Below are 17,991 nucleotides of genomic sequence, written 5' to 3'. Positions count from 1 at the left end.
TTGTGTTTTATGGGATTATTTTGTGGGATTTTATCCCTGTCCTTTCCTGGGATGGGATTTTCCCCTGTCCATGTACTGTATTTTATTGTATTTTATTTTATTTTTATTATTGTATTGTATTTTTGTTTTTTCAGGAGTGCCTGGATAAATTTGGGGACAGCCTACAGGAAATGATCAATTACCACATGGTAAGGGGCTGCCTCCTCCTCTCCCCTTGGGTGCTGGTGGCATTGCTGATGTCCCCTGTGTTTGCCACAAACAGAGGTCCTGCAAGGGGGACAAAAAAAAGGACGAGAATTCACCAAAATCTTGCACTCCAGAATTTTCTTTTCTTCCTTTTGGGCAGCAGAGGGAGGACACACAGAGCCCTGAGGAGGATTTTGGCTGGTAAAAACCTTTTGGGGGCAGATTTTTTTCCCCCTTTCTCAAAATAATTGATATTTTTTCCCCTCTTCTCTCTTCCAGATCCTGTTTGACCAGGCCCAGAGGTCGGTCCGGCAGCAGCTGCACAATTTTGTCAAAGAGTGAGTGTTTATTTAGTGTTTGTCCTTTTCCTTCAATTTGCAGCTTCCTGAGCTTCCCATTCCTCCTGTCCTGGGAATGCAGGGAGCAGAACCAGAACCTCCCTGCAGGGCTGATCCTGCAGGATGAACATCCCAAAATCCACCTGCAGGGCTGATACTTCAGGAAAAACCCATCCCAAAGTCTGCAGAGCTGATGCTGCAAGATAAACCCATCCCAAAGTTCAGATCCTGCAGGGCTAATCCTCCAGGATAAACTCCTCCCAAAATTTAGATCCTACAGGCCAAGCCCATGCCAAAATCCATCTGCAGGGCTGATCCTACAAGATGAACATCCCAAAGTTCAGATCCTGCAGGGCTGATCCTGCAGGATAAACTCATCCCAAAATCCATCTGCAGAGCTGATGCTCCAGGCAAAACCCATCCCAAAGTTCAGATCCCTACAGGCCAAACCCATCCCAAAATCTGCGGGGCTGATCCTGCAGGATAAACTCCTCTGAAAAATCAAACCCTGAAGGGCTGATCCTGCAGGATGAACATCTCAAAGTTCTGAAGAAAGACTTGACTGAAGCTGGAATGGACACGCTGGGCTGAGCTGGGATCCTGCTGACACCCCTGTTTTATTCTCACTTTCTAACCTTGCTTTCTCCCCATTTCTCCCAAATTGTCCCATTTGTGGCCCCAGTGACGTGAGGAAGTTCAAGGAGACCAAGAAGCAGTTTGACAAGGTGCGAGAGGACATGGAGATCTCTCTGGTGAAGAACGCGCAGGCGCCGCGGCACAAACCGCACGAGGTGGAGGAGGCCACGGGCACGCTGAGCATCACCAGGAAATGCTTCAGGCACCTGGCCCTGGACTACGTGCTGCAGGTGGGGGCCCCTCACGCTCTGAAGCCTCTGGGTTTCAGTCTTCTGTTTGTCAGATTTACTGAGTGGGTCTGGGCTTCATATTAGGGGAAGTTGTCCTGCTCAAATTCAGGATTTTCCTGATTTTCCTGACTTTTTCTTTTTTTGAATTTCAATTTAAATCCTACATTAGGCTCTCTTCACAGAGTAGGGATGTTGGAATAGGGTTTTTTTTTTATTATTTAGAAATGGGGTAACTGAGAGGTGTTTGAAAAACTTTTATTCCGTTTTCAGTCTCATGTGAAGGGTGAGACAGTACAGATGTTGTAATTCACACCATCACAATCAGAAGTTAACTGTTTTCTTAATTTCTTAGTTATACTAATTTCTTAATTATAATACATAGTAATTATATTACTAATTTCTTAATTATAATGTGATATAAGTGTTTCTTGGCCTATCAGTCTTAGTTATACCATGCTGTAAATGCTTTAATAATCTAAAATTACCCTTTTAATAAATCATTTCAATAAATTCTATGAAATTTATACATATATACATAAATTATATTAAAATTATATCAATATATAAAATAATTAAACAATAAATTATATATTACATATAAATATATATTACAATATTTATATAAAATTTATATATATTTTTTATATATATATATATATACATACACAAATAAATTATATAAATTATCATAACATCCTTTCAATAAATTATTTGCTCTTAGTAAGAGAAAGGAATATAAGTTTCCCCAGCAGTGATTTTAACCAGGTGAGAAGTGTGCATTTATTGCACCTTTTCCAGAACCCACCTTACAGGCACTTTGCGCTGGAATAATTCAGGAATAATTTGGGATTGATTTCCCAGTGGATCTGGAGATTCCCAGGCTGGCTTTGCTGCTGGTGCTGAGAGGAATATTTTGATTTTTTTCCCCCAGATCAACGTGCTGCAGGCCAAGAAGAAATTTGAGATCCTGGACGCGGTAAGAGCTGCAGGAGAGGAGCCCTGGCTGCTCCTCGGGGAGAAAATTCAATTTTTGGGGATTTTCAGGTGCTGCTTTCCCTTCTTTGTGCCCACAGCAGAGTGCAAGGAAGGAGAAGAGGGATAAATTGCTTGGGGAAAGTAAAGAATAAAGAATTAAGAAAGAAAAATTAAAGAAAGTAAAAATAAATTATTTTGAGGGGGGAGAGGGTTTAGGGTTTTTTACTCTACCCCAGGAAATGGAGTAAAGCAGGGATAAATTGCTTTGGGAAAGTAAAAAAATCAAAGGTTAAACCCATTTTTTATGGGGAAAAAGGGTTTAGGGTTTTTTACTCTGCCCCAGGAAATGCTGATTTGTGCCCACAGTGAAGTGGAAGGAAGGAGAGGGATAAATTGCTTGGGGAAAATATAAAGAGTTAAACCTAATTTTTCTGTGGGGAAAAAAGGCTGAGGATTTTTCACCCTGGCGCTGACCCAGCTGTTGTTTCCATCCCCAGATGTTGTCCTTCATGCACGCGCAGTTCACCTTCTTCCAGCAGGGCTACAGCCTCCTGCACGAGCTCGACCCCTACATGAAGAAATTGGCCACCGAGGTGAGGGGGGGCCTGGGCTCTCCTGACCCCCAAAAGGGTTTGGGACCCCCAAAAGGGGTTCCCCTTTTGCTGCCCCATGGCCAGCAGGGAACACCAGGGGCTGCTGCAGGAGTGGGACCCACCCCGAGCTGGCTTTTGGCCTCCCTTGTGCCCCTTTTCCCTCCTTTTGGCCTCCTTTTCCCTCCTCCTTTTTGCCTCTTTTTTGCCTTTTTCTTGCCTTCTTTTCCGCCTTACTTTTCTCTCCTTTTTCCCTTCTTTTTGCCTCTTTCTTTCCTTCTTTTTTCCCCTTTTTGCCTCTTTTTTCCCTGCTCCTTTCCTCCCTCCTTTTCCCCTCTTTTTCCCCCCCTTTTTCCCCTTTTCCTCCCTTTTTGGTGCTTTGGGCCCAGGATATCTCTGTCCCACCCCATCCTCTCCATCTCCATCCTGATTTTCCCCCGTTGCTTTTCCAGCTGGACCAGCTGGTGATCGACTCAGCCGTGGAGAAGAGGGAGATGGAGCACAAGCACGCCCTGATCCAGCAGAGGGTGAGCTCCAAATTCCCAAATTCAGTATTTTCCTGGAAATTCCGGATTTTACTGACTTTTCTGGATGTCCCTCGTAGCTTTTGGGCAGCTCCAGATTCCTCCAATTCAGGATTTTCCTGATTTTTCTGATTTTTGTGGATATCCCTGAGAGCCTTGGGGCCACCTCAAATTCAGGATTTTCCTGATTTTCCTGCCTTTTTCTTTTCAAATTTAAATGTAAATCCTACATTTAATATTCAAGTCAAAATAAAAAAAAAAAATAAGCAGAATTTAAATAGAATAAATTTCTTTTTGTTCTCACAATAGAATCTGAGGCATCTCAGATTTTCCACCCTTGGCAACGATTCCCAGCCTGAAGGTTGGGAATAAATAATGAATTACTGTTAATAATAATAAATTAAATTAATTTAATTATTTTTCTTTCTCCCCTCTTCTCCCTGCATTGCTGCCTGGCCCTGCAGACCCTCCTGCAGGTGAGTTCCCACCTGGATTTCCACCCTGATCCCAGAAATCCTGTGCAAAACTTTGGCATTTTGGCAGATTTGTCCCTTTTTCTTGCTTTATTAACCCCTCTCCACCCTGATCCCCTGGGGCCTGTCATTCTGAGTCTCTTTCCTCTCCCCAGGATTTCTCCTATGATGACTCCAAGGTGGAATTCAACGTGGATGCCCCCAACGGGGTGGTGATGGAGGGGTACCTGTTCAAGAGAGCCAGCAATGCCTTCAAAACCTGGAACAGGTGAGAAATTATTCCAAATAATTACTCCAATTAATTGAAATATTAATTTTAGCAATCAAATAAATATTTATATTTATATTTATATTACATGTACTTAATAGAATAAATAAATACAATTCATTAATTATAAATACATTAATGATAATATTAATAATTAACATTATGCCAATTAACTGATATAATTCAAATTTCACCTGATCTTGGGGCTGAGGCTCTGCACTCTTCCCTGCCTTACCCAACCCTTTCAAACAACTCTAATTCCAAACCTTTTTGGAAAAGGAATACCCCAATCTTATGGAATTAATTAGTTTTTTTAATTAATTAATTTTTTCCATGCAAATAAAGGCAATTTCTGTGTGTAAACAGTCCATTAAAGCATTTAATTAATGTATTTATTTTATTTATTTTATTTTATTGATTTATTTCAAAACCTAATGAAAATTGGAATTTTTAATGGGGAGGTGCTGATGTCTGTCTGTGTGCTTGTCCCCCCCTCAGGAGATGGTTTTCCATCCAGAACAGCCAGCTGGTCTACCAGAAGAAGCTAAAGGTCAGTGCAGCTGCCCCAGGTGACAGCAGGGGATGAACCAAGTGATTGGTTAATTACTTAATTAGTTAGTTCATTAACCAGCTGCTTGGCTGGGGAGGAGGAGGGATGTGGATCAGGGGACAGCAAGGCCATGAGTGGGCTCCAGGAAAAAAGCAGCAAAGGTTTATGAAATAATTATTTATTAAGTAATTATTTATGGAATAAATATTTATTAAATATGTATTTGTAAAATAATTATTAATTAAATCATTACTTATTAAGTAATTATTTTGGGTGGTTGGGTTAGGAGTTTGGGGGGCTTGGGAAAGCCTTGGGGGGGGTTTGAGGCAGGAAGGACTTTGAAAGTGTTGGGAAGGAATTTGGAGGGTTTGGGCAGGAAGGATTTTGGGAAGGAATTTGGAGGAGTTGGGAAATAATTTGCAGGGCTTGAGGCAGGGGGGGACTTTGGAAGTTTTGGGAAGGAATTTGCAGGGTTTTGGCAGGGGGAACTTTGGAGGTTTTGGGAAGGAATTTGGAGGTTTTGGGAAGGAATTTGGAGGTTTTGGGAAGGAATTTGCAGGGTTTGGGCAGGGGGGGACTTTGGAGGATTTAGGAAAGAGTTTGGAGGGTCTGGGCAGGAGTTTCCCAGTGGTGCCCTGGCCCCAGGAGCCCCCCAAGCCCCTCCAGGCCCCGCTGTGTCCCCAGGACGTGCTGACCGTGGTGGTGGAGGACCTGAGGCTCTGCACGGTCAAGCCCTGCGAGGACATCGAGAGGAGGTTCTGCTTCGAGGTCGTGTCCCCCACCAAGTGAGTTTGGGGCTCCCCACGGATCCCTGGGTTGGAGTGGCAGCACCTCTGGCTGTCCAACCTTGTGGGAGGCATTTTTACCTGGAAACTCTGGGATGGGAAAAAGCCCCAACCTTGTGGGGCTGGAAAGTTTGGAAAGGGAACAACCCCAACCTTAAGGGGTAAATTTTGGCTGGAAAGTTTGGAGGGGGAACATCTTTGGCTGTTCAACCAACCTTGTGGGGCTCATTTTTATCTGGAGGATTTGGGGTGGGAAAAAGCCCCAACCTTGTGGGGCTGGAAAGTTTGGAAAGGGAACAACCCCAACCTTAAAGGGTAAATTTTTACCTGAAGGTGTTGAAGAGGGAACACCCCAAGCTTGTGGGGTTAAGTTTTAACCAGAAGCTTCAGAGTGGGAACACCCCAACCTTGTGGGGTTAATTTTTGCCTGGAAAGTTTGGAGTGGGAACACCCCAACATCACAGGTTTAATTTTTACCTGGAAAATTTGAAGTGGGAGCACCCCCAACCTTATGGGGTAGATTTTTACCTGGAAGCTTTGTAGTGGGAACCTCCCAACCTTGTGGGGTGAATTTTTGCCCTGCTGCAATTCCGGTGCTGAGGATGAGGAGGAGCAGCCTCACCCCAAGCCCTGGTGGTGTTTTTGGCTCTCCCCACCCCGTTGCAGGAGCTGCATGCTGCAGGCTGACTCGGAGAAGCTGCGCCAGGCCTGGATCCAGGCTGTGCAAGCCAGCATCGCCTCCGCCTACCGCGAGAGCCCCGACTGCTTCTACATCGAGGTGAGCCCTGGGAAGGAAGGCTTGGAACTGCTCCTTTTACTGACTTTTTAATACTTTATACAGCTCAGGAAAGAGGGGGAGATGTAGGAAGTTGATTTGTAAAAAGAATTCTCAAAATCTGGCAGAAAGCTCACTCAATCTTGTACATGTATATGCAAACACTGAGATAAGCATTTACAACATAGTGTAACAAAAGCTAATAAGCCAAAAAACACTTAGAGTATGTTGTAATTAAAAAACAGTTAGCTTCTAATTGTAATAATTAAATTATAACATCTCACTCTGAAAATAAAATGAAAGTTTTTAAAACACCTCTCAGTTACCCCATCTCAAGAAAATCACTTAATCCAACACTAAGATATCATCCCCCTCCTTTAGAGCCACTCCAAACCAAGCTGAGTTTGCTCTCCTCCAGGTGTTAATCTCCTGATTTATTGGAGGTGCTCATCTCCTGAGTTTTTGGAGGTGCTGCAGGTGTTCATCTCCTGATTTTTTGCTTTTCCCTGCAGAGGCTGGACAGAACAGCCTCCCCCTCCACCAGCAGCATCGACTCAGCCACGGATTCGCGGGAGCGGGGCGGGAAGGGGGAGCCGATCCTGCAGAGGGTGCAGAGCATCCCTGGGAACGAGCAGTGCTGTGACTGTGGGCAGCCAGATCCCCGCTGGGCCAGCATCAACCTGGGCATCCTGCTCTGCATCGAGTGCTCCGGCATCCACAGGTGCTGCTGGGCTGTGGGATCCCGGGAAATAGTGGGGAAAATGGGCTGGGGTGGAGGGCAGGATCCTGGGGAAATGGGCAGGGGTGGAGGGCAGGATTCCAGGGGAAAATCCCCAGGAAATGGGCAGGGGTGGAGGGCAGGATCCTGGGGAAAATCCTGGGAAAAATGGCTGGGGATGGAGGGCAGGATCCCAGGGAAAATGGGAAGGGATGGATTAAAAAATTCCCAGGAAAAAAAGCCTGGGAAGGATTAAAAGATTCCCAGGAAAAATGGCCAGGGATGAAGTGCAGGATTCCAGGAAAAGTGGCAGAGCTGGAATTACAGAGAAATAATTCAGAACTCATTAGGGAAATTCTGGGCTTGTGGGATTGTAATTATTTCTGGATTTTCTCCCTCTTGGCTGAACAGGAGCCTGGGTGTTCACTGCTCCAAGGTCCGATCCCTCACGCTGGATTCCTGGGAGCCAGAGCTGCTGAAAGTGAGTGCTGGATTTTCCCAGGGAGAAACGCTGGGAATCCAGGGATTCCCTGGAAAAGGGGAGAATTCCTCCCCTGAGCCTTTAATTCCCTCCCTGAATTTCACTTCCAGCTGATGTGTGAGCTGGGCAACAGCACCATGAACCAGATTTACGAGGCGCAGTGTGAGGAGCTGGGGCTGAAGAAACCAACAGCAGGGAGCTCCAGGTGAGCCCAAAATCCGTGGAAAAGCAGGTTCAGGGAAAACTTGAACTTCAAAACTCTTTTTGAAATATGAGAAACAGGTGGACAAAACACCCCAGAGCAGCAGCTCCATCCCCTCATGGTGACTTTGTGCAAACCCACTTCCTTCTGTTCAGGCAGGTCCAGAGACCTCAAAATGCCTCATTTTAGAGTTTGAGAAACAGGAATTTTAGACCTCAGATGGAATAGGAATTTTAGGCCCAGAGAAGCAGCTCCAACTCCTCGTTGTGGCTTTAGGCAAACCCAATTCCTTCAGAGGGCTGCAAATGCCTCATTTTAAAGTCCGGGAAATTGGAATTTTAGACATCAGGTGGATTTGTCCACACTCCAGGGCAGCAGCTCCATCCCCTCATGGTGGCTTTTCCCAAATCCCCTAAATTGCTGTTTCTGTGCTGCCCTCCTCCCTCAGGCAGGACAAGGAGGCCTGGATCAAGGTGAAGTACGTGGAGAAGAAGTTCCTGAAGAAGCTGCCGGGCGGGGAGACGCTGGCTGAGGCCGAGGCCGAGCCCAAGCGGCGCCGCTGGTGCGTCAAGAAGTGCCAGAGGCACAGCAGCGGCTCCCGGGCGCCCGCGGCGCGCAGGAAATACCGGCAGGAACCAGGGAACCCCTGCCCCGCCATGCTGGCCTCAGGTGGGGAGCCATGAGGGAACCTGGAAACCAAACATGGGGGGCAATGCAGGAACTGGGCAGCGCCTGCCCCGCCATGCTGGCCTCAGGTGGGGAGCCATGAGGGAACCTGGAAACCAAACATGGGGGGCAATGCAGGAACTGGGCAGCGCCTGCCCCGCCATGCTGGCCTCAGGTGGGGAACCATGAGGGAACCTGGAAACCAAACATGGGGGGCAATGCAGGAAATACCGGCAGGAACCGGGCAGCGCCTGCCCCGCCATGCTGGCCTCAGGTGGGGAGCCATGAGGGAACCTGGAAACCAAACATGGGGGGCAATGCAGGAAATACCGGCAGGAACCGGGCAGCGCCTGCCCCGCCATGCTGGCCTCAGGTGGGGAACCATGAGGGAACCTGGAAACCAAACATGGGGGGCAATGCAGGAACCGGGCAGCACCTGCCCCGCCATGCTGGCCTCAGGTGGGGAGCCATGAGGGAACCTGGAAACCAAACATGGGGGGCAATGCAGGAAATGCCAGCAGGAACCAGGGAACCCCTGCCCCGCCATGCTGTGTGCAGCTCCAGCTGGGGAAGGCTCTCCCTTGCTGGTCATTAATTCTGAGTTTCCCTGGGAAGCAGCAGCCACCCTGGAGAGGAAATTCCGCCGGGATTCTCTGTTCTGCCCCGACGAGCTCGACTCTCTCTTCTCCTACTTCGACACCGGTGCCGGCTCCGGCCCTCGCAGTAAGTACTCTGAAACAGATCTTGATTTTTATTTTTAATGGATTTCGGTTTTACCTCTGCAAGAGAGGCTGTGATAGCAAGGGCTCTGGCTGCTCTGAGGTGGCTTTGGTTTAAAATCTGTGAGATTTTGGGTTCTTAGGAAGGTTCTGCCTGATCTGGGATAACATTGGTCAGAAATTTGTGACATTTTGGGTTCTTAGGAAGGTTCTGCCAGCTATCAGAACTCTGGGATAACTTTGGTCAGAAATTTCTGGTATTTTGGGTGTTTAGAAAGGTTCTTAGGAAGCCCCTCCCTTCCCTCCCAGTTCAACTCTCTGTTGAGTTGAGGTGTTGGGTCAATGGTCTTGAAGGTCTCTTCCAACCTGGTCATTCTGGGAATTTGGTGGAATTCTGTGAATTTGGGGAAATTCCCAGGAACTGGGGAGGTGCTGAAGTCACCATCCCTGGGTGCAGCACTGGGTGCCAGGGTTGAGTTGAGCTCTTGGGATTGGACTCTTGAGCCCTGGTTTGGACTCGATCTTGAAGGTGGCTGCCAACCTGGTGATTCTGTGGATTCTGTGGATGTTGTGGATTGATTCTGTGGGTGGATGGATGGATGGATGAATTGATTCTGTGGATGGGTTCTGTGGATGTTGTGGGTTCTGTGGATGAGTTCTGTGATTCTGTGGATATTGTGGGTTCTGTGTTTTCTGTGACCTTCTCCTGGGGGAGGAGCAGCCCGGGCAGGCCTGGCTCTGGGCTGGGTGTTCAGGTGGCCGTGGTTTGTGTCCTGTTGGCCCCGCAGGTCTGAGCAGTGACAGTGGCCTGGGCGGGAGCACCGACGGCAGCGGCGACGCGCTCGTGTTCGGCTCCGTGGTGGACAGCGTCACCGAGGAAGGTGGGTGGCACACGGGGGGTGGCACTTGGAAGGGCTGAGGGCATTATCCAGAACCTTCTTGGCTGGAGCTCTCAATAGAGTTGGGCTGAGGGGTTTTGAGGAGTTGATTGGGAAAGCAGAACTTTTCTATCGAATCAAGAACCTGAGTCCTGCTGGAGGGCAGGGTTAGATGGGGTTTTGGGGAAGGAGTTTGAGGGTTTTGGGAAGGAGTTCTTCCCTTTGAGCATGGGGAGGGGCTGGGGTGGGTTTCCCAGAGAAGCTGCCCCATCCCTGGCAGTGCCCAAGGTCAGGTTGGAGCACCCTGGGATAAATTTTGGCAGCCCTTCCAATCCAACCCAGTGCAGGATTCTATATTTTCTCATGGAACTTCCCCCAATAAAAGGCAGAACTCCACAAACAATGCCAGGCCCAGCTTCTCTTAGGCAGCGTGGATGACCAGGATGGCATGGGGGACCATCCAAAATGCACTGAGACGCTTTGGGCTGACTTTTCTGCCTTTGCTCTCCCTTTTCCCCTTTGCCCTCCTTTTTGCTCTCCTTTTGCCCTTTTCCCTTTTGCTCTCCTTTTGCCCTTCCCTCTGCTTTTTCTCCCTCTCCTTTTCCGCTTTCCCCCCTTTTTTCCTTCCCCTCTCCATCCGAGCAGAGTGCGAGGTGTCGGATGACTCCAGCGGGGAGGCGGAGCTGGAGCAGGAGGTGTCGGACCTGGAGGAGGTTCGGGAGGTGCCGGCGGGGCTGGTTCTGTCCCGGGCCGCCCAGAGCCGGAACCTGCCCCTGCTGGCCGCTGCCCTGGCCCACGGAGCCGATGTCAACTGGGCCAACGAGGAGGACGAGGGCAAAACCCCCCTGATGCAGGCTGTCAGCGGGGTGAGGGTCCCCAGGGGCTGGGGATCTGGGGTGGGAGGTAAAACCCCCCTGATGCAGCTGTCAGCGGGGTGAGGGGTTTGGGATCTGGGGTAGGGGGCTGGAGCATGGGAGCTGTTCAGTGCAGGTGAAATGGTGTGGGGATTCCCTCTGGGAATTGTCTGGTGTGGTGTGGGAATTCCCTTTGGGAGTAGTCCAGTGTGGGTGAATTGGTGTGGGAATTCCCTTTGGGAATTGTCTGGTGTGGGTGAAACGGAGTGGGAATTCATTTGGGAATTAGGTATGGGTGAAATGGTGTGGGAATTCCCTATGGAAATTGGGTCTGGGTGAAATAGTGTGGGAATTCCCTATGGAAATTGGGTCTGGCTGAACTGAGGTGGAAATTCCCTTTTTGCAATTGTCTGGTCTGGGTGAATTGATGTGGAAATGCCCTTTGGGAATTTGATATGGAAATTCTCAGTTGTCCAGTCTGGCTGAACTGAGTGGAAATTCCCGTTTTTTTCCCCATTTTGCCCCTTTCCCAGGGCTCCCTGCTGGCCTGTGAGTTCCTGCTGCAGAACGGGGCCGATGTGAACCAGCGGGACGCGCGGGGCCGGGCGCCGCTGCACCACGCCACCTACCTGGGGCACACCGGGTGAGTGCAGCCATCCCATCCCATCCCTGCCACCTACCTGGGGCACACAGGGTGAGTGCAGCCATCCCATCCCATCCCATCCCATCCCTGCCACCTACCTGGGGCACACAGGGTGAGTGCAGCCATCCCATCCCATCCCATCCCATCCCATCCCATCCCATCCCATCCCATCCCTGCCACCTACCTGGGGCACACAGGGTGAGTGCAGCCATCCCATCCCATCCCATCCCATCCCTGCCACCTACCTGGGGCACACAGGGTGAGTGCAGCCATCCCATCCCATCCCATCCCATCCCATCCCATCCCTGCCACCTACCTGGGGCACACAGGGTGAGTGCAGCCATCCCATCCCTGCCACCTACCTGGGGCACACCGGGTGAGTTCTGTCACCTACCTGGGGCACACCGGGTGAGTTCTGTCACCTACCTGGGGCACACCGGGTGAGTGCCACCCATCCCTGCCACCTACCTGCCACATCCCTGCCGCCCATCCCATCCCTGCTTCCTGCGGGGAATTCCCACGTGGAGAGCACAAAACCTCAGGATCTGGGGGAATCCAGCTGGAAAATGCAAATGCAGCTCGGGGCTGGCACGGGGCAGGGTGAGGTGGGAGATTGGGGTGGGATCTTTTCTGGGGTGGGTGGGGAAGGGCTGGGGTGGAATTCACAGAGAATTTGAGGCTTCCCCATCCCTGGAAGTGCCCAAGAGCAGGTTGGAACAAGCTGGGATAAGGATGATGAGCTGAAATTCTGTTCCTTGGAACTGGAATTCTGTTCCTTGGACCTGGAATTCTGTGACTCTCAAATTCCTTTCCTGAGGCTCCCTGTCCCCCAGGCAGGTGCGCCTGTTCCTGAAGCATGGGGCTGGAATTAGGGATTTGGGAATTCAGGAATTGTTTCATTCCCTCCCCAGGCAGGTGTGCCTGTTCCTGAAGCGTGGGGCTGGGATTTGGGAGTTTGGGAATTCAGGAATTGTTTCATTCCCTCCCCAGGCAGGTGTGCCTGTTCCTGAAGCGTGGGGCCACCCAGGACACCCCGGACGGGGACGGGCAGGACCCGCTGAGCATCGCGGTGAGCGCGGCCAACGCCGACATCGTCACCCTGTGAGTGCCACCGGGGCTGGGGAATGCTGGGAGATACTGGGAGACACTGGGAAACACAGCCTGGGGACTGGGAAATACTGGGAACCAGCAGGGGCAGGAATAACCCACCCTCCTGTCCCCTGCAGGCTGCGGCTGGCGCGCATGAACGAGGAGATGCGGGAGGCAGAGGGGCCCCTGGGGCAGCCCGGCCAGTACCCCAGCAACAGCCCCACGGAGCTGCAGTACAGGAAATGCATCCAGGAGTTCATCAGCCTCAACATCGACGAGTGTTAGGGACAGCCCGGTGCCCTCGGCCGGCCCGGAGCCGGGCGGGGTCCCCGCGAGCCCCACCCTTGGATATTCGGTGTTTTCCCTGCTGGTTGGTCTGGTTGTGATGCCTGCACACCCCGAGGGTTGAGCTGCCCTCAGGGGGTTTTTCCTTGTGGGGTTTGAGTTCTCATGCTTGACTACTGGATGGCTGATTTTTTTTTTTTTTTTTTTTTTTTTTTTGGAGGGTGTTTTTGGAGTAGGAGCCTCCCCAGGGTATGACCATGGAGTGTGTTGTAAGTGTGGGACATGAGCTTAGAGGTTAAAAAACAACAAAAAAAGGAAAAAAATTTCAAAAAGAGAAGAAAAGGAAAAACTTTTTGTGACCAGGGGAGAGCCACCAACACCAGGAGCAGACACAGCTCTCCCTGAAGAACTAGCTTGGAATTCTGGCAGGGATGGTGGCTGGAGCCTGCTCTGCCCTGGGAGGGCCCCGAGGTGCCCTCCAGGCTGGATTTGGGGCAGGGATGCTCCGGAGGCCCAGCCGGATCAGGATTGGGATCTGGATCAGGATTCAGGATCTCCAGCTCCTCACCCATCGCTGCTCTCAGGACTGAACCGGCCACGCTCCCCTCGACTGCTGCCCTGGCTGCTGGCTGCCCAAAGCCATAGCTGCCCTGCTTCACCCCCTGCAATTCCCAGAAGGATTCCCATCCTGCGGGATTCCTGGAAGGATTCCCATCCCACTGGAATACCCAGAAGGGTTCCAGCCCCACTGGAATTCCTGGAAGCAGCAGCACTGATCCCTGTCGCTGGCGATGGGCTCGGGGCAGGGAGGGGAACAAGCTCCAGCTGCTCGGTGCAATTTCACAGAATCACAGAATCCCAGATCCCATTGTCCCAGAATCCCCAGGCTGGGAGTCACCCTCAAGACCACGGAGCCCACCCTACACCCCAACCAAACCACTTCTAATCCCAATCTTCTTCCAATCCCACCCAGGGATGGGGAATTTGCCTCCTCTGGGTTCCCTGCAGGTCTCCATGGGGGAAATTCCACCTGCAGGAATCCCCCCTGTGCTACCCCATGTGCTGGGGCAGCTCAGCAGCTTTGGAGCTCCCCAGCTCTGAGGAGCAGCAGAATTTTTGTGGTTTTCTCCTTTTTTTTCCTCTCTCAGCTGCAGTTAGGGAGCGTGGCTCTCCTCGGAGCACTTTGCTGCTGTCTCACCCTGTCCTGGGAGGGTTTATGGGGCTCAGGGGGCTCTGTAGTCCTGGCTGGAGCTTGGAGACTTTCCCAATGTTCCCAGCTGCAGCTGGCACCAGGGTTTGTCAGGATTTGCGGGCAGGATTTGGGGTCAGGTTCTGTCAGGATTTTGGATCCCTGTCCTGGCTGCTCCTGGCACAGTTGGGATGGGGCTGGGAGCTGATCCTGCTCCCGAACCCACCCGAAACCCCGGCCTGGCTCCAGCAGGACACCCCAGATCCCTGAGGAGCCCCCGGAGCCCAAACCCCGCTGGGTCCCAGCCTGGGGCTGGCCCATCCCAGGAATTCCCTCCCCATTGGTGCTGCCCCCAGCCCTGGGGCAGCGCTTGGTGCTGATTCCCCCTCGAGCCGTGCAAACCCTTCAGGGTCCTTCAGAGCTCTCGGGAGGAAAGAGAATTCTCACGTTTGGGAGTGGAGGAGAATTGTCATCATTTGAGAAAAAATAATTTCTTCATTCTTGATAGTGGAAGAGAGTTTTCACCATTTGAGAGCAAAGGAGAATTTTCACATTTAAGAAAAAAGGAGAATTTCACATTTGAGAGTGGAGAATATTCCTCATTTGAGAGCAAAAGAGAATTTTCACCATTTGAGAGTGGAGGGGAATTTCTTCCCTCTTGAGAACAAAGGAGAATTTTCATATTTGAGAGTGAAGAATTTTCACATTTGAGAAAAAAGGAGAATTTTCACCATTTGAGAGTTGAGAATTTTCCCCATTTGACAGCAAAGGAGAATTTCTTCACTCTTGAGAGCAAAGAAGAATTTCCACCATTTTTCACCACTTTTCAATTTTCACCAGGACAATTTCACACTCTGCTCTGCTCGTGGATTTCAGCACGGCCATAATTTGAATTATTTGAATTTTTTAACCTGTACAGCAACTCCAAACTGATTTTCAACCCCCCCCCTGCTTTTCCCAGCTTTTTTAGGAGGAGTTCAAAACCCGACTGATCCTTTTGAGAACCGAGGAAAAACCACAGCTTCCATTTTTGGGTCATTTTATTTCACTTTTTCTGGGAATTCTGGCCACAAATCCTGGCCAGGCTGCACCCTGGAAGCTCAGACTCACTGCTGAAGTACATGAAGTTGGAAAAAAAATGTAAATACCGATGCAAAAGGCAGCATCTTGCAAGACAATGGATTTATTTAACATTGTATTGGTACTTTAAATATTTAGATTCAATGTATAAAAGCAACTTGGTGCACTTTTCCTACCTGACAGTATTTTGGGGGGTTTTATGTTCTTTTGTTATGGGTTTTGTGCTGTCTTTTTTAATCAGTGGAATTGTTTAAGTATTTAATTTATTCTTATTAATGATGTGCCCAGAGGACTAGTGCAATTTTTATTCAATACAGTTGGTCTGTATTTAATGTCAGGATTTTTTCCGTAGCGTTTTTAGGGAATATTTTTCCAAAATTGCCTCTTTTTTTTTTCCCCTCATCCCAATTTTCCTCCCTTCCCCCCCTTTTTCCCTTTCTGTTTCCATCACGGATTCAAAGCCTCAAAATTTGAGATAAACCAAACACCCTGCAGTCCCCAAACCAAAACTTTCTCCAGGAAAAACACGTTAAGGATGCACTTCTCCCTGTTTCCTGTGTTTCTTGGACTTTTATGTCTCCTTGGGGGGGTTCTGGTGGGGTGTGGGCTCCAAATTTTGGAGGGGAGAGTGGGGAAGGCTCGCAGAAAATTCAATTTCAATTTTCAAATTGAAATTTAAGCATTTCCAGGCTCTGAGGGGGATGAAAAAATGAACATTTTGTTGTTTTTTTCCTGCCTGAAATGCAGCTGGATTTGTGTTGTACCATCCTGGTTGGAAGATTTTGATGCCCTAAATTAGATTATCTTTTTTTATTATTATTTTATTTTTTATTTTTCCAAGGGGGTGTGAGTGTTTTCTCTTGGATTTAACCACATTTAACAGGAGGAATTTAAAAGTTAAAACCCCTCACCCAGGATCCTCCATCCTTGGGACTTTTTGGGATCTGGGGGAATTTTTCTCTATTTAACCCAAGTGCCTGGACTTGGAACCAGTCTGGGTTTGGATCTCTGATTCCAGAGATCTGGGACTTTCAATATTCCAGGGTTTTTTCAGGTTATTCCAGCCTTGCTGCCTCTGAGCTGGGAAATTTCTTGGAGTATTTTAAAGGAAAAAATTAAAAAAAATAATGGGATTGGAAGATTTGATGCCTTTAACCAAAAATCCAGGTGTGAGAAGCTGAGCTGGGCCAGGCATCAAATGCAATTGTTTGTTGGAAAATACCTCTGAGATCATCAAATTAATTAATTGATCATTAATTAATCATCCTGTAGCTTCCAGGAGAGAACTGGAGGGAGGATTTTGGGATTGAGAGATCAGGAACATCAAAAATATCAGGAAATACCAAAATGAGGATCAGGAACAGCAGAAAATTTGTGATTTGTGCAAAAAAACCCCAGGAGCTGCTCAGGGAATGCACAGAATTCCTGCCATGGGTGGAAAAATGGAATTTTTAAGTTTCCCAGCAATTCCTGGGTTAGGTTTTGGAGTTTCTTGGCAATTCCTGGGTTGAGATTTTGAGTTCCTCACCAATTGCTGGTTTGGATTTTTGGGTTCCTCGGCAGTTCCTGGTTGGAATTTTGGAGTCCTGGGGTTCCTCAGCAATTCCTGCTGCTGTCCCTGCCCCTGTGTCCCTCTCAGAGCCAGCAGGGGCCGGGAGGTGACACCGGTGACGGAGCTGGTGACAGCCCTGGGGACGGAGGCGCTGAGGGACAGAATGGCTTTGGGGAGGTTCCAGGATGGGTGGGATGTCCCCATTTCCACAGGAACGGGGCTCACTTGGCAATGGGCTCCTCAAGCCGGGCTGGGCTGTGCCTGGAGTTCCCGCTGGGAATGGGGCTGGGGACACCAGCACGGAGGGGCTTGGCTGGAGATGCTGCTGTCCCCAGAGGTGGCACCTGGGGACACCACGGGGACAGGGAGAGATCCCTGGGCCAGGCCAGAGGGGTTTGGCCAGGCCAGAAGCCTTATTTGGTTATATTAGAGGGGTGTTTTGGCCATCTCAGACATTTTTGTGGCCATCTCAGAGGGTTTTGGCCACCTCAGATGTTTTTTGGTCAGTTCAGAGGGTTTCTGAACAGCTCAGAGGGGTTTTTGGCCATCTCAGACATTTTTTTGGCTATCTCACAGGGGTTTTTGCCATCTCAGAGGTTTCTGGCCAGCCCAAGGCTATGCCCTCGCTGTAAATAAAATTAAACTCCCACCCCTGCTCTCCTCCCTCCCCGCTCTCTTTGCACCAGGATTTTTTAACCCTTTCCCCCCCCTGCACCTCTGGAAATTCAGATTTTCTCTCTGTAATCACCTTTGTACAATTCCAAAGCTCTTTCTTGTGCTCTCTGCCATTTTCCCCTCTCCTTTCTCTGGTCTCTTGAAGCACTCTTAATAAAAATCTGGATAAAAACTCCTTCCCTCCTTCTTCTCAGCTTGGTTTCTTGCTGGATTAACCAAAATCTGCATTTTTAACCCCTTTTCCTTCTCCAGGCTGAGCTGTGGGGCACTGAATGGCACACAAAAATCTGGGATTTTTTAAAAAATAGTCAAAATCTGTTTTCAGAGCATTTTATTATTTAAAACATAATTTAAAAAAACAAAGTGTGTGGGTTTCAAGAGAGTAAAATGCTCCTGTGCAAACATCCCCATCAAAAATAAAGTTTATTCTGTTTTATGTACAGATAAATTAACAAAAATTAACAAATATTAACAAAAATTAACAAAAATTAACATTTTCTCTGTTATCTGCAACAAAACCACAGCATTCCACAGGAATCAGAGGGTTTTTCTGGGACCTGAACAATTCCCAGTCCTGCCTTTTTTTCTCTTTATTTCCCTCTGGAACAGTCAGAGTTGGTGGGAATTACC

General features: G+C 49.1%; 1 protein-coding gene across 1 annotated transcript in view; it reads left to right on the top strand.

Moving 5' to 3' along the window:
* The window catches only part of ACAP3 (ArfGAP with coiled-coil, ankyrin repeat and PH domains 3), a 36,902-nt gene extending 19,366 nt beyond the window's left edge, over window positions 1-17,536 (top strand). The window contains exons 4-24 of the mRNA XM_058039310.1: window positions 135-188; window positions 466-524; window positions 1,207-1,390; window positions 2,322-2,366; window positions 2,863-2,958; window positions 3,408-3,482; window positions 3,944-3,955; window positions 4,108-4,220; window positions 4,719-4,770; window positions 5,455-5,555; window positions 6,222-6,333; window positions 6,843-7,051; window positions 7,460-7,529; window positions 7,640-7,734; window positions 8,180-8,400; window positions 9,016-9,120; window positions 9,905-9,997; window positions 10,640-10,860; window positions 11,382-11,491; window positions 12,482-12,592; window positions 12,718-17,536. Coding sequence (XP_057895293.1) covers window positions 135-188; window positions 466-524; window positions 1,207-1,390; window positions 2,322-2,366; window positions 2,863-2,958; window positions 3,408-3,482; window positions 3,944-3,955; window positions 4,108-4,220; window positions 4,719-4,770; window positions 5,455-5,555; window positions 6,222-6,333; window positions 6,843-7,051; window positions 7,460-7,529; window positions 7,640-7,734; window positions 8,180-8,400; window positions 9,016-9,120; window positions 9,905-9,997; window positions 10,640-10,860; window positions 11,382-11,491; window positions 12,482-12,592; window positions 12,718-12,865 — 2,286 coding nt within the window. The 3' untranslated portion in view covers window positions 12,866-17,536. The remainder of the gene's footprint in view (window positions 1-134; window positions 189-465; window positions 525-1,206; window positions 1,391-2,321; window positions 2,367-2,862; window positions 2,959-3,407; window positions 3,483-3,943; window positions 3,956-4,107; window positions 4,221-4,718; window positions 4,771-5,454; window positions 5,556-6,221; window positions 6,334-6,842; window positions 7,052-7,459; window positions 7,530-7,639; window positions 7,735-8,179; window positions 8,401-9,015; window positions 9,121-9,904; window positions 9,998-10,639; window positions 10,861-11,381; window positions 11,492-12,481; window positions 12,593-12,717) is intronic.
* Window positions 17,537-17,991: the final 455 nt, after the last annotated feature.

The sequence above is a fragment of the Melospiza georgiana genome, chromosome 22, assembly GCF_028018845.1.
Source record: "Melospiza georgiana isolate bMelGeo1 chromosome 22, bMelGeo1.pri, whole genome shotgun sequence".
In the NCBI taxonomy this organism is placed as follows: domain Eukaryota; kingdom Metazoa; phylum Chordata; class Aves; order Passeriformes; family Passerellidae; genus Melospiza; species Melospiza georgiana.
The sequence above is the reverse complement of the archived record's forward strand: the minus strand, read 5'-3'. Positions and strand labels throughout refer to the sequence as shown.